At 37.2% G+C, this 14,738-nt stretch overlaps 1 protein-coding gene across 1 annotated transcript in view; it reads left to right on the forward strand.

The window, feature by feature from the left end:
• Nucleotides 1-14,738, forward strand: part of roraa (RAR-related orphan receptor A, paralog a) — a 266,296-nt gene that overhangs the window by 165,374 nt on the left and 86,184 nt on the right. Inside the window, exon 2 of the mRNA XM_088922048.1 lies at nt 6,401-6,430. Within this exon, the coding sequence (XP_088778174.1) occupies nt 6,401-6,430 (30 nt within the window). The remainder of the gene's footprint in view (nt 1-6,400; nt 6,431-14,738) is intronic.

The following is a 14,738-nucleotide window of genomic DNA, read 5'->3' on the forward strand; positions in this document are numbered from 1 at the left end:
TCCTTGTCTTCTAGTGTCATCTTTTTGTTTTGTAAATAATTTTCTGTTACTGGGCAGCGGAGCACTTTTAGCACCAGACTGCTCCAGCTACAGTGTTCAAGGGATCGTTTCCGCAGGTGTTTCCTCCCGGCGGCTGTCAGGGTGTATAACGCTGCCCTAGGCTAGGACTGTTAGCCCTTCATTTGCTCGTCTATGGACAGCATGTTGCTCCATTATACTTTTTGGACAATCAATCTGTATAAACCTATGCACATTTTGCACATATTCTTTTGTTTTTACAGTGCCTATGATCACATTTTGCACACACCTATGTATTTATTTTTATTTATTTATTTTATTTTATATTATTTTGTATTACTGTATGTATTCTAATTCTAATTTTTCATCTATCCTGATGTCTGTTTTTTTTTGCTTGTCTTGGGCTGCTGTAACACATCAATTTCCCTTCGGGATCAATAAAGTCTTATCTATCTATCTACATAAGAGCCATTTTGGTAAACAGAAACTTTTTGCACTGTTCTTTTTTTTTTGCTTGTATTTTATGCCTTGTGTGTTACCTCTTGGACTGACTGCCAGGTGGTTTAGTCATGGTATCGCAGGATATTTGCGCAACACTTTGGATTTTGGTCATGTGGACATGAATGTGAAATGAAGTGACTCATTGGCAAGGTAAAACTTTTAGGAGGACCCATGCGAGATCATTTCTGAAACATTTAAGTTGGGAGAGATCCAGTTGGAAGAGAGGACTTTTACCAGGCTTTCCTGTTTTTACTTTATCAGTAAATGTGAAAAGTTCAATCCAGTAGATACTTGTGATCCTGGAGGACACAGGCACCAGGAATCTTCAGAGTGCTCACAGAAAGCACTTAGTAGTTAGGGCAGGGTGCAGGCATTTCTGCACAGATTACACTAAGGATCTAGCAACAGTAGCTTTTTTTCTTGTCCTTGTATACAGTCAATGGTGTGAATACAGCCCCTTCAGCTACTCTGTCCTCTTTGTCTCTTAACAGTGAATGAGAATAAGTGAGAAGCACCAGTCAATGAATCAACTAGCAGGAAGGCCCGGCCGGGGGGGGGGGGACTGATTTCCCCTTAGGAATTGCGACATTAGGAAGTTCCTTGGTTCTATATATCTAGCACAGTTTAAATGAATCGTTCCCATTAGTGCGGTGAGAGGACAGCTCCATTAGAGGAAGGAGACTGTAACTTTGAATGTCACGGTGCAAACGGAACTGCAGCTGAGAGGAAGGTGACAATACCATTTATGATAATCATTCGCTGTCAAAGTTAAGGAACCTGGAATTATGACTTACAGCCTGGTGTGTGGTTCAGACTTAATTTGTGCTCTGTCAGTTACAGAGCAGCTCAAGACTAGCATATTGCCTCCTCCTGCTCATGCTATCATTTCTCTTTCAGTATAGTAAACAATAAAGTGATTTTTTTCATTTGGCTTCCAGCATTTAACAAGTGTTGCAGGTGCAATGAATAGAGCCCCTCTTTATTCAGATGTAAAGAGGAACCCGTGAGGGCAGGTTTTTACAGTAATATACTATACATGCAGTTACAATATGATACTCAAATAACTGAGGCAAAGGCAGTCTTTTATATTAAATGTTAAAAAGCCATGCCAGTGTATCACAATCACTCATTTGAAAAGAACATTGCTTAATGAGATCATCAGCATGGATGTCCAGTTGCAGACCTTTGTCTTGCTCACTGCAGATTACAGTCTAACCTTCATAAGAATGGTCAGAGGTAAACACTCAACTTTTTGCAGTCTCAGTTTACCAAATCATATTGAAATTATCTGCAAGCAGACTTATTAACAAGTTAAAAGCTATTTTAAATTTACTTAAAGTAAAGTAGTGCATGGCCATGCTAAAACCAAGGCTTAGATTCACAGCAGCTGAGTAGGATTAGGTTAAAAACATGAAAACAGATACGTATCACATTTGATACAAGTCTCAAAAGCCCCCATTGTACTTCTTAGGGTGCAGGAGAATCTAAATATAAGGTTTACTTCAAATTCAGCTGTAGAACAAAAATGAAGATCACTGCTATGACAGATATGAAAACCCCACAGCTGCTAAACAGTGTGACATGCATGTTGAAGTCAAATGAGAAAGAAAAAGCTACAAATATATTATTCCAACCTTTCACCAGGTTGTGAAATTCAGCATTTAAGAATGGAATTGACATTTATAACGTATAATTAGCTTTGTGCTGCACAGGGTTGGTATTCTTGCATAACGTAGTTTTCAACATATCCTCTAGTTATTCAGATATCCCTAGCAAGTGATGAGTATTACTGTAAAAGGCACATTTTATGCTACTGCATAGCTCTATATGTACAATTGTGTGAGTTAAGAAAACACTGCTCAAATTAATTTGCTGTCCCGTGTCACAAGACAACAGAAAAATCAAGGACAGGGATGTCTTAAAATCTGTGTTAACAGCACCTTTCACTAAGCAGTCTGTTATATTTTTTATGATCTTTTATTTTCAGTCATATGTTCAGAGGAAAGCCATGATCAATTCTTCAATTCCTGTCCTCAGATTGTCTGAGTGACACTAATTATCAGTAATCTTCTCCATTAAAGAAGAGCACATTTCTTCCTATTGATTAACACGACTCTCAGAGTGATTACATCTTGTCCAAATTGCTTGCTTAAAAAAAAAACAGAACCTTAATTGAACACAATGACCAGTGGGACCATTAAACCTCGGAAAAACAACCCTTTAATAATAGCTAGATGGCTGCCGCAGGTGCCTCCATCATTCAAGGACAGATCCACCTCTGGATTGATCTTTTAACCCCCCTCCTCATCCTAACAGAATGGAGATAAGGCAGCAGGTATCCCCATCCAACATTACCTCCTGCGCAGAACTCCTGCTCCTGGTTGGCGACAGGACCTGTAATTCACTTTCATGTCTCTCCCCTCTCCAGTCACTGATCACCGATACACTGAGGAGGGAGAGCCCCCTCTTTTCCAACCCCTCCCTCTCTCCTAGCAACAATCCATTTATTCTGAGTGTGCCCATATCACAGTTGACAGTAATGATTTCCTAGCAAGTAAATTTTTGTTAAGATTAGTTTTCATATCTCTAAGTGACATTGACGGAATAGCTGTTGTGGTGTGGGGAGGGAATGGAGCCAGCTGGTTCATAGAAGCGACTCAACATGAGAACCGCAAAGCGGTGAATGATACAGTATCACTGATGGGCTGCAAGGAATTAAAACAGCATCCAGTAAGAAGAGCAATAATATTATTGGGAATAAGAGAGTATTGCATGCTACAGGGACCATTTCTGTCCTACTGTATTTTATGCCAAGTCTTTTGAGTAATATGAGTTATGTGGTCCTAATTGGCAACAGAAACAGATACCCTTGTAACTGCTGTGATATTGTTTCATGGCGACAGTTGCACAGACTGGAAGAAGAAAATCTGTGTTTTATGGGTTGAGGTATTTAGGAGATTTGATTCCACTCTGCAAAGGTTCATAACTCCAGCAAAGATTAAAAGAAGACTTAACAGAGAAGGACCTCTGTACCACATTTAGTCAGCAGAGGAAGGACTATGACTTTAAATTCTGCTTATTTAATTAAGACGTACTTGAGAAATCGATAAAGCGATTTTGAAGATAAACTCAAGTAAAGGTTATAAATTCCCTTGATAATGTTCCAAACTGACAGATTGGTTGAGTAGATAAAAAATAATTGTAATCACAGTTACATTGTATTATTATTATTGTTATTATTGTTGAATCCTGGATTACAGTAAACCGTGTCCTAGTAAAAAATAATTGTATATTGCTGTTATGTCACGTGTTGCTCTCTTAGTCACAGTGTGTTTTTAATCAATAAATGAATATACAGGTATATTTTAATAAGAAATTAACTTCAACAAAATGATTGCAATTTGGGCTTCCCACTATGAAAAGTTTCAAAGTTTAACTAATAAAGTAAATTAATGCCAGGAGCAAATGGTCAGGTTTGTATGTTAGGAGCTGTGAAAAAGATATTTACACAGTGTAATATCATTTATGGTTTCTGGAACTTCTTTGAAGACATTATCATAGTTTCTGCTGTGGACATTATTCAATAACATTACTGAAACTATTAAGTGAAACCATTCTGAACCTTAATGTGTGAAGTTTCATGTATTTAGTATTATTTAACTTATTGAAAGGCATTTGCTAAGCAAATAAATAATATAGTGTAACCTTACCAGGACATTCCATTGTCCTGACTCAAAAATACCTTGGCTGGTTTAGCTTTATGAAAGAAATGACAGGAAATCCCACTTGATACATTAAAAGTATATAAGAAGCATTTTGCGATAATTCAGATGGCGGATGACAGGTCATGTACTGTATCACTTTTGTCTTTGATGTTTTTTGGAAACTGTCAAAAGGGGAAAGCAGTGTGTTGGACAATGTGCCATCTCCGTGGGTTTTGTGGTCTGCACTTTATTTGTAAATGGTTCATCTCCTGTATTTGAAAATACAAATAACAAATACTGTACTGTACAGTACATGTACATTGATTAGAAGATTACTTTTTTTCTGAAATGTGATCATGTGAATTTTGCATCTCCATATCAACTGTGTAATTAAAAACTTTACTTTCTTGTCTGTCGTTTAATCTTTTGTCAAGCTGTGGAAGATTGTAAAATAAGAAGAGTCTGTTTTACCCATATACAGTAAGTGATGTTTATCAGGATTTGAGTGTAGGAAGGATGCCTTCTTACTTAGAAATTATGACATTTTGAAGTGGATTAGTATTTTCTTTTTCATGGTTACTCATTGATCAGTCCTCTGTTTTTCTGATTCAGTGAAAGCAATTCTCTTGTAATGTCAGAGAATACTTGTGTTGCAACTAATGAATACAATCCCACAAATACATACAAATGGTAAAACAGTTTGTTACTGCAAAAGTTCAATACTAAATGCCAGGGGCAACACATCACCTTTGTCTACGTCAGTCCAACGTCATTACTAACTATAGCCCTTCTAAATCGGATTGCTTGACTTTTGAGCATTTAAGACACTATCACTTTAAGGCTCATTTCACCCTTTCAGAATACCATATGTCTTTATTTGCCCTGAACTGCAATTATAAATGTTTCTACTGTGGCCAAGTGCTTAAGAGATGCTGTCTTTTTCTGGTGTTAGTTGTTGTTCTTGTGTTAATTGTGCTTCACATTATTGTACATTGGATTTTAATTTTAGTGTGCATCTTTACTACAGAAAAGTCTTGGTCATGAACCGAATGGTCATTTTTTATGGTCCCCTCTTAGGACACTGAATCCAATTTGATTCTGTTAGTTCTTTTTCAGAGAATTATAAACCAGTTTCAGCTTCAGACCCTTGAGTCGAATGTATGTTGTAGAAGAAAGAGGCATTGTTTCTGCCTGATGGGTAAAAATTATTAGTGTCCAGTAGAGCATGAGTGTATGCATTGATTTGGGACAATTTGCAATTTTTGTTCAGATCCGGCTTCAGAGGCATTAAATGGGTTTCACAGATAAAAAGTCAGCCGATATCCAAAAATATTATAAATTACCCTTTAAACAGGTAACACTTATCTACAACTTAGTATTAGCTTAATCACAAATGTCTTAAGTTCATTTCATTAGGACTAAAGCTTGTTTTTGTATTTTGAAGGGGTGGGGGTTGGTTTCATTAAAGAAGTCAGATAAGGTCAAGGGCCTTAATGTACTCATATCCAAGCGTGTGTCTAGCGCTTAAAGGCAGGAGGTGTGCTAGACATATGCATCTCATTGCAATTCAGAATTGTTTTTGTATGAATTTTAATTATCTAGCCCCATACAAAATATCATGACTAATGACCTGTCCTTGCTGCCCTGATATGTTTAATTTTGTGGATGCAGATGGACTGCTCAGACTGCCGTGTGCTCTCTGTGACCTTGCCCAGGCGTGCCATGGAAAATGGCACCACTGGAGCATGTCATTAGAGCCAAACAGATTTATGCCCTAAGATCTTGAGCCTGCTATAGGCCCATGGATAATATAAGACAGCATGATTATTTATTTTTTACATTATGTTTCAGGGGTCATTTTAGAAATTCCTGTTCAATTCAAACTTCAGAAATTAATACTCACACATTTTAAAGCCACCTTTGCTATTCGACTATGATTGACTAATATAAAATACAAAATACAGCTATTCAGCAATGTAAACCGTTTCAACCCACAGTTTCAAATCACTTTTTTCAAAAGGAATACGAACCAACATAATAACATCAGGAGTTAATGGCCTGAAATTACAGGAATATGGACAGACAGGTTTTGCTGTTGAAAGAAGTTTTACATACCAACAGTAAAAGTAACTGGCAACCTATTTAATGTGTTTTCCTCTCTCTTTCTTTTTTCCCAGGTATTTCAGTTACGAAGAAGACACACACTTGTAAGTTACTGAACATTTTTGGTGTAATTTTTCTCCAATACGTTTATTTCTTGACCTTGACTTGATTATTTTAAGTTTTGAAAAAAACAACAGAAAAAAACTCTCTCTATTACTTCACATTTTTGGTCCTTCGATGAGCTCAGCACTACAATATGGTTTATGAAAAAGGCCATTCTCTTATTTTAATATTGTATTTACTTTTATAAATAAATCTATGAAAACATAAGCAATTCCAACACGAGAACAGAGGCCAAGCAAGTGAATTCATTAATATAATAAGAAGTATCATCCTGTAGTTCTGCTTCATAATTATCGGCTTTGATTCACTTTTAGTTTAAATTGGGGACCTTTATCAGTAGTAATTACTGGAAATGGGTCAAGATCACCTTGTATCTCTGCAGACTCAATTGTCTGGAGTCTTTCTCAAATCATGATGCTTTCTATGAAGTCAGTTTCTTCTAAATAGGACATGTGTGATTTTTCTGAGTTTTCACACTGTGTTGTAACAACCTGTTAAGAAGGTATTTGGTGTTTAAATCGCAGTTAGAATGCAGGCATGGGTATTGGTGAGCTATTTTAAATGCACTGGAACTTTGCATGCAATGCCTCTCTGACCATCAGTCAACACAGAATGTTGTCTTACAGTTGTCTGTATGTTATGTTGTTGACTTTTTGATGTAACAAAACTGGACTGTTTCCTGCAATGAGCTTTTTTGTAAGAGAATTTGAATTGTTTTATTCACATTAAAACAAAAAGCATTAAACTTCAGAGTATTTCAGGATATTTTAGTTAATACTTTGGAGTAAAATGTCCATTAAATGGTATATAGGTATATAGAATGTTGTAAATCAATTGAATATACCAACTTATTTCATTTTTTAGATATGCAAAAATAGTGTATCAATGCAGTCATTATTAAAGTGCTTATGTATGAAATGAAAAGGGCACCAACGTTAACAAAGGAGTAGTTTCTGGTGCTAGAACAGATACATCCCTGATTTTTCACTGTCTGTTTAATTTTGTCCTGCATTTCAATTGGTTTCCTTGTGTAACTGTCGTATTAACATTATTATATAAAACAGCAAAAATGTAAATTATAGCTTCCTTCTCATATGACTTCATCACAGTCATGAGGAGAAATGCCAGCCAGTTTGCTGATGTTTTTCTTTGTTGTCTACTTTGTTGTCTGCTCAGCTCTCTACTTGAAACACAAGGATGTGGTTTGACTGTAACCCTAAAGTGCCTCTTTAACTTTGAACTGTCTCTGGCTGCTCTTTTTTCTAAGTTTGAGAGACATGAGCCAAAGAGACCTTGAAACATTATGTGACACAGCATGGCACTGCATGTGCACTGCTCATCCTCTGATAGCACAAGTTGAAGCCTAGCCAATATGCCTTCTAATCCAGAAATACAACACTTCAGAATTCTAAATTAGCTATAATTAACCCATTGCCAATCAAGATGCCTGCATTCCTGGCAACTGAAGGGAGGAAAAAAGAATTTTAGACCATGAATCACTGCTTATTTTTGTGCATAATGTAAAGACCAACTTTGTTGCAGGCACATAGTATATCTTTATATAATCGTGTTTATAATTTTAAGCAGGCAGGCACACGGACAAATACAGTATATATGAGTTAACTGTAATCCTCTATATTGGATGGGTTCACTGTATCCCAGAACTGTCTTTGTTTACTGGCTCTGCTGCTTTTCCAGATGCTTTGAAGAGCTTTATCATTTTTTTTTCTGTATGGGATGAGAGGCGGGGATGTGGTGGCTAGCTGAATGTCTTAAACTTCTCGTTTGCCCCCAGGGGAGTCAACTGTTATCATTTTTGATTGGTAATCCTAGACTCCTCTCATGGGAAAGGCGCGTATCCATATGGAGAGCCATGAATCCGATGCTTTTTCTTTCTCTATCAATTTTCGCTGTTTTTGCAGGTGAAGGCAACTCTGGCCCAGCACCCTGTTTTGAAGTTCAGATCTTTGTTGTTTGGAGCTGTGTGCACATGGTTGAGCTTGGAATGTAGCTGGAACAAATCTATTTTCTTGGAGAACATGTGATGCTGTTTCTCAACAGGAGAAAGTAGCTGGCTGACAAAAGGGTTTTTTGTATGCAGTGTGCCTCCAGCTTCAGGCAGAGTCCATCGGTAGTTTCCTTAACTCATAAGCATGTTTCTAAGACCAAAAGAAACTGTGAGCTGGATTGGTGAACTACTCACAAGAGGATGTTTACAGAGGCTATCAATGCCTACCCAAGTTGTGTGGTTACTTTATCAGCTTTATTAGTTTTGTCTTGTGAAGCAGAATGTACTGCAGAATATGCTCAGCAACACCGAGCAAAATGGAATGCACCATTATGGTTGGAGAATGCAAGCTGTGGTCATACAGTTTTGAGCACATTGACCTGTCTTTTATCACCATATGCGAGAAACAGATAGCTGTAATTTGAGAACAGTCCTTTGGATGAAAATCTTTGACTTTGCACACTCTCCTTTGCTGAACATCCTGCTGCACCCTTAATTACCCTACTGCACAACACCTTTTCAGGTTAAAGGAAAGGAATCAAAGCATATGTTTTAAAAGCCTGGGTTCAAAGCTGAGGAAAACTCTGTTATTCTATTTTATTTAAATGAGAACAAGCAGAAAAATGCAAATCTATCATACAAGAAAATCAAAGTCAACCTTGAACTTCCTCAGAACTGCTTAATTTAGCTGAAATATAGAGGGAGAAGGCCTGACCCAGGTCCAGTGATTAAAGCTCATTAATGAAGAGGCAGCACAAAATGATTCAAACACCATTAAAAAAGGCAAAAGCATGGTAAGAAGAATTACGCAGAAGAGGAGGAAGATGACAAAGTAATTCCCTCATAAGAAAATGGTACTTAATACAATTTATTTATGTGCTTGGCTTGCCTTCTCTTGTTACAAGCATTCAGACTACAGTCACAGCTGAGTAATTGGATGTGCTGCTAGTCTTTGGTGACTGATCAAGCTTTGGCCTTAAAAGCAAACTTCAAGTCAGTTCTCCTCTGACTAGGATGTCAATATCTCCTCCCTGTAGCAGGAAAATGCTGCAACTGTGGTCGGTGTGTTCGTATTTCATTTCTTCACTGAACTTGGAAAGATTGATTCAGCCCTTCAAAGCAGTTTGCCAGCCCCTTCATCAATATAAATTATAAGGGCAGCTGTATTCTGGCAGAAGTGTCTTAGATCTAGTTGTTCACTGAAAGTTAATAGGGTGAAGTATTCTGTAAAATAATGGTTCTAAGCTTCCAATACTTCATGCATAGCCCTAGTGACCATATCACCCCTTTCATTCAGCACAGGAAAGAATTTTTAAAATGGGCTCAGTTTTCTAAAGGCTCTATAATGTTGTGAAGGTCCATTAGCCACATTGCTCTTACTATAGCCCAGTTCTCTGTAAGACATTGTCCCCGATTTTTCTGTAGCAGAAGTTTCTGGTATAACATATACCGTGTGCATGAAAGCTCCAGTAAATAATACGAAGTGCTTGTTTTAATGTGATATCTTTAAGGCTATATCTGTTTTGTTTTGAGTTTTTTTAAAACACCAGTTTAAGTTAGAAAGACACTTAAACTTAGAAGTTTCTCATTGTTAAAAGCCAGCATTAGAAATATCCCTCAAAGGCATATCACAATAAACACTTACAAATATTGGCTTGTTAGCTTTTCACCTTCCAAAGAACGGTAGTCTAGACTGCAGGTTTCACAAGGAATAATGTGTTTCCATGTGCCCTAGAAAAAAGAGGCATTGACCTGATAAACAGTATGTAACAACACTGATAGTTTAATAAGTAGTGCACCAGCTTTTGTTTTAACCTGTTGGCTGAAGTTAAAGAGGTGAAGGGTTATTGTTGGGGAACCCTGACATTTTATTTCAGATTTCCCTTTGCAGCTAACAACAGATTTCTTCACTTCTGAAAGAAATCCCCTCCGATATATGAAAGTGCATTGCTGTGGAGTACAGGAAGCATCACCGACTATGCAAGTTTCATATTCCTAGAAAAGTATTAAGCATCACTGCCCATATCCTTATCTGAGTAGTTTAAAACCCACCTAATTAAGATAAAGCACAGTTTTTTGCAAGTCAATTGTTTAAATAGGGTGTAAAGATTAAATAGGTGATACAGTATCTTATAAAGGAATGTAGTTTTCACTGATAATGCATAGGAAATCGAGGCTTGTTTTATTGTGGAAGATACTTAGGGTTATGTTTCTTACAAATGTTGTAGGAGATATACAGTGTTATTGCACAGGCTATTGTTTGGTTAATCTCTGATCAAGAAAAATAAAGAAGTTTAAGCACACTGTTGTTCTTGCGGATTGATGGTAGAGGACTGCCCTGGAGAACATCAAAAGTGTGATAACAGTTAAAAAAATGGACTACGGCTGTCTTTCAGAATGAGCTGGAAAACGGATGCATTATTATTAGTTTTACTTCATTTTATCTTCTTAACTGTGTTTTGAGGCAAACATTAACAGTCTCTAATACCATGTTTAATAATGTTACAATTTTATAAAACAAAGAAATATCTGGTAGAGCTTTGAATAAACAGCATTTCCCTTTTGTTGCTGTTGTTTCATGTGATCTTGTATATATTGTAACTATCAATGGAAATCTGTTTCAGATTTGTCTGAAGGGTTTGTACAAATGATCAGGAAAAAAAATCAACTAAGCACTTGTTGGGCAGATTTCTTTAATTTTGAATAAAATTATTTTAAAAAATAATAGTTATGCTTTCCATGAATTATTAGGTGATGTTTCAAAAGGACCTCCTCCAGCCAAACAGTGGTTAATCAAAACTGTTTAGTAAACATTTTGTAATTTTGTTGAAAGCTGATTATCTGACACTAAGACTTCCCTTGCATTCTCTCAAATCCCCACAAATCCTCTTGAGTAAGAGAAAGCAGCTCCTGTGTTCTACAGTATCTCTCTAATCGTTATGATGAAAACAACAAAAAAACACTGCCACAAATTGCTCTACCAGGAAGGCAAAATCCAATCTAATTCTATCCATTGGTTCAAGCGTGTTGCTTTAATAACTATTTAACCCGTCCAAATGTGCCCTGGAGAAAGCTAAACATTGTTGTCAGAAATAAAATAGCAATTCACAGCAACAATGATGGCAAAATGTAAAAAGCAGGCCTGAATGTGTGTTTGCAATATACCTTCTCTGGCGCTGTGATGAAAATCATTCAACATACGACATGGAGCATTAAAAACTCCCCTAAATAACTCGGCACTGCTTCTGCTGCAGAGATATTCACATAACGGTTTAAATCTGAATCTAGACATCATTTTCTTCCATGAGACATGACACCATCAAAGACCTTGTATTGCTTCCCTTTCCAGGTGTTAATAACATTAGTATCATTATCGTTTGTTTTTTAAATGACTCTTAGTATCTGGCCCAATCATAATCAGAGTCATTTTACAAACTTGTATTTTGTAGTCTCTTTCCCCAAATACCTGTGTTCTTACTATGTAACCAATGATAGTAAAAATACTAATGTAAATTCCAATTAGACCAGTTTCAAAGTATTCCTAGTGCTTTTGTGAAATCTCCATACTGCTGATAATAAATCATAAATATGTGTTTTAATAATAATTCCTTACACTTAAATAACTCATACACTTATACAGTACATACAGTATAGCGCTTTTCTAGACACTGAACTCAAAGCGCTCCCCTCCACCACCAGTGTGCAGCCCCACCTGGATGATACCCCGGCAGCCAGTGTGCCAGTACTCTCACCACACACTATTAGTGGGGAAGAGAACAGAGTGATGAAGCCAATTCATAGTTGGGGATTATTAGGAGGCCATGATTGGTAAGGGCCAATGGGAAATCTAGACCTCATTACGAAAAGCTTGTATTGTATATATCATACAACCACCCCCTTTTATACATCAGGTTGTGAGTGATCTGTATCATGCCCCTATGTTTGAAGCAAATATTTAACATGTTCTCTGGTTGTGCGGTTGTGCTCTCTCAGTGCAGCCTTACCTCAAGTGACGGATGGCTTGGTAACCTGATCTAATTTGTTTGCTGGATTTTATAATGCATACCTTGTGTGCGTGCAGCTCATTGCATCCCTTCCAGAACCCTCTTGAAAATATGGCATGGCCTGTCAAATAAAACTGTGCAGCGTATTGGCCTGATACAGTGGCTTTTCCTCTTTATTGCAAGCGATTAGATAGATGACACATATTGAACCGCTGGAGTTCATAAAACCTGTGTATGTCTAAGGAGTGCTTGGAAAACATGGCAGCTTTGTGCATGTGTGAGCAAGCACTGGCGTCTCCCACAAGAGCAAAGGCTGGTACACTGGAAGGAGAGGCATTGATTGAGGCAGTCTTTCATGAAGCATAACTCTGCCGAGACTTGAGAGGCTGTCTATAAGCAACATCTGATGGCTCAGGGACTGTCAGTTGCAGTACTGACAGTGTTGTTCAGAAGTGGGCATGGGGGTTGTATCCTTTGGTACTTGACAAAGGAGAATAGTTCTTAATAATATATTTGTATATATGTAAAGTATATACTGTATGATCTCCAGTGGTTAAGGCACTTGCTGATTGTGCCCACAATTCCTTATGGTTTTCTTGGTTCTCAGCAACACATTGAGCACTGTGGCCACCCAGGCATGCAGTGCTATGAGTGAGAGACACTCCTCTTCTCCAGATCATTACAGAGGGGCTGTGCTGCCTGTGACAAGTTAAAAGTTGTAAGGCTCAAGGATGAGTTGGAGAACTCTGCCCACACTTTCTCATTCACCCCAGTATGCAGTTGTGGGGTTAGTAGCTGTGAGCTGAGACATGAAACACCAACAGCTGGTTGTTTCAAATCAACAAAAGTAGCGCTTCTGTATTTAAAAAAATGACCATATTAATTGAACCAACTTGTGCAATTTTTTTATTGTTTGTGCTCCTCACCTACAGCAAATAGTCTTAAATTCTGCCAACTTTTTTCTGTTAATTAAATCAGTTGCTTGCCTGTTGCTTTATCAAATTGGATTCTGTACAACCTCTCATGTCATAAAATTAAATACGGCATTAAATCGAATTTTTGATTGAGAAGAGTGTAGAATGCAGACGCATGGCTATTAATTCTGCTTTAGTATGAAGCTGCTTAATCATGCTGCAACCTTCACTTTATACAGTATGGATTTGTTTTTCGTTTTTTTTTACTTTGCGGGTAGCGCATTAAGCACATTGTTAGTTTCAGTTACAAAGTAATTCAGAAAGTTACAGTCCCACTGTAAAACCCCAAAAAAAGCATCGATCTACTCGAATGTATCAGATGTTCCTGTTATGTTAGGAAGAAGATCAGCACTATCAGCTGTTGGAAAGCACTTGAGATGCAGTTCAAACAAAAAAAAGGACATCAAACAGTACAGCCATACAGGCAAGAGGCACATGATCTTAAAAACAAATAGGAATCATGGACAGTGTCTTCAGTATGACATGAAGCAAAGGAAAAAAGTAATACAGCTGGCATAGCTTCAGTTGTTTCTTTCAAGGACAAGGAAAAAACTCTCAGAGTGTCTGTTTTTCAGATTTTAACTCGGTTTGCCTTGGATAACAATAACATCCAAAGAAATCCCTCAGTTTAAATTGCTGCACTCAGTCTTGGACAATAGATTTAGTTTACCAAGATGACATATTCTTCTTAGCTAATACAATCAAAAGAGTCCATAGTGAGTTCAAATGTCTTTAAAATGTAGGACATATTCATAACAGGAGGAATGGGGGAAAAAAGAAAATTTACAATAGCTGCTCGCAAAAGCCCATGTGTCCTATTCTGGACAACCCTAGCCTTTTTGTTGCTGCTTTCCGAAATGATCTTTTCAAGTTTATAAAGATGACTTAATACTAATCATATGTCTGCCGTAGGTGAAGCATATTGGGGTGATTTGTATTAAAAAAAAATGTCGTCTCACATAATGAAAGCAACAACAAACCACGATGGACAGAATGTCCAGACTGCTACAGACAGGGCTCTTGGAGGTTTCAGGAGCAGATGTACAGTAAATGTGGTCTGTTTTTAAACTTTGTCAATGAATGTATGTGCACACCTTTTACTGAGGTTTTCTCTGTTTCTTACATCAGCTCACATTTTTGTCTAATACTGCACTTTTTCCACCCATTATGATTAAAGAATTTGCCTGGACTTCTATTTTTCTGTTTCTAAGCACATGATACAGAGAAAGAATTGTGACATTAAAGCCATATCAAGTACTGTTTTGTCTTTTAACCAATGTTTTAATTTAATAAATAACATATT

The sequence above is a fragment of the Atractosteus spatula genome, chromosome 7 (assembly GCF_055471065.1).
Source record: "Atractosteus spatula isolate fAtrSpa1 chromosome 7, fAtrSpa1.hap1, whole genome shotgun sequence".
In the NCBI taxonomy this organism is placed as follows: domain Eukaryota; kingdom Metazoa; phylum Chordata; class Actinopteri; order Semionotiformes; family Lepisosteidae; genus Atractosteus; species Atractosteus spatula.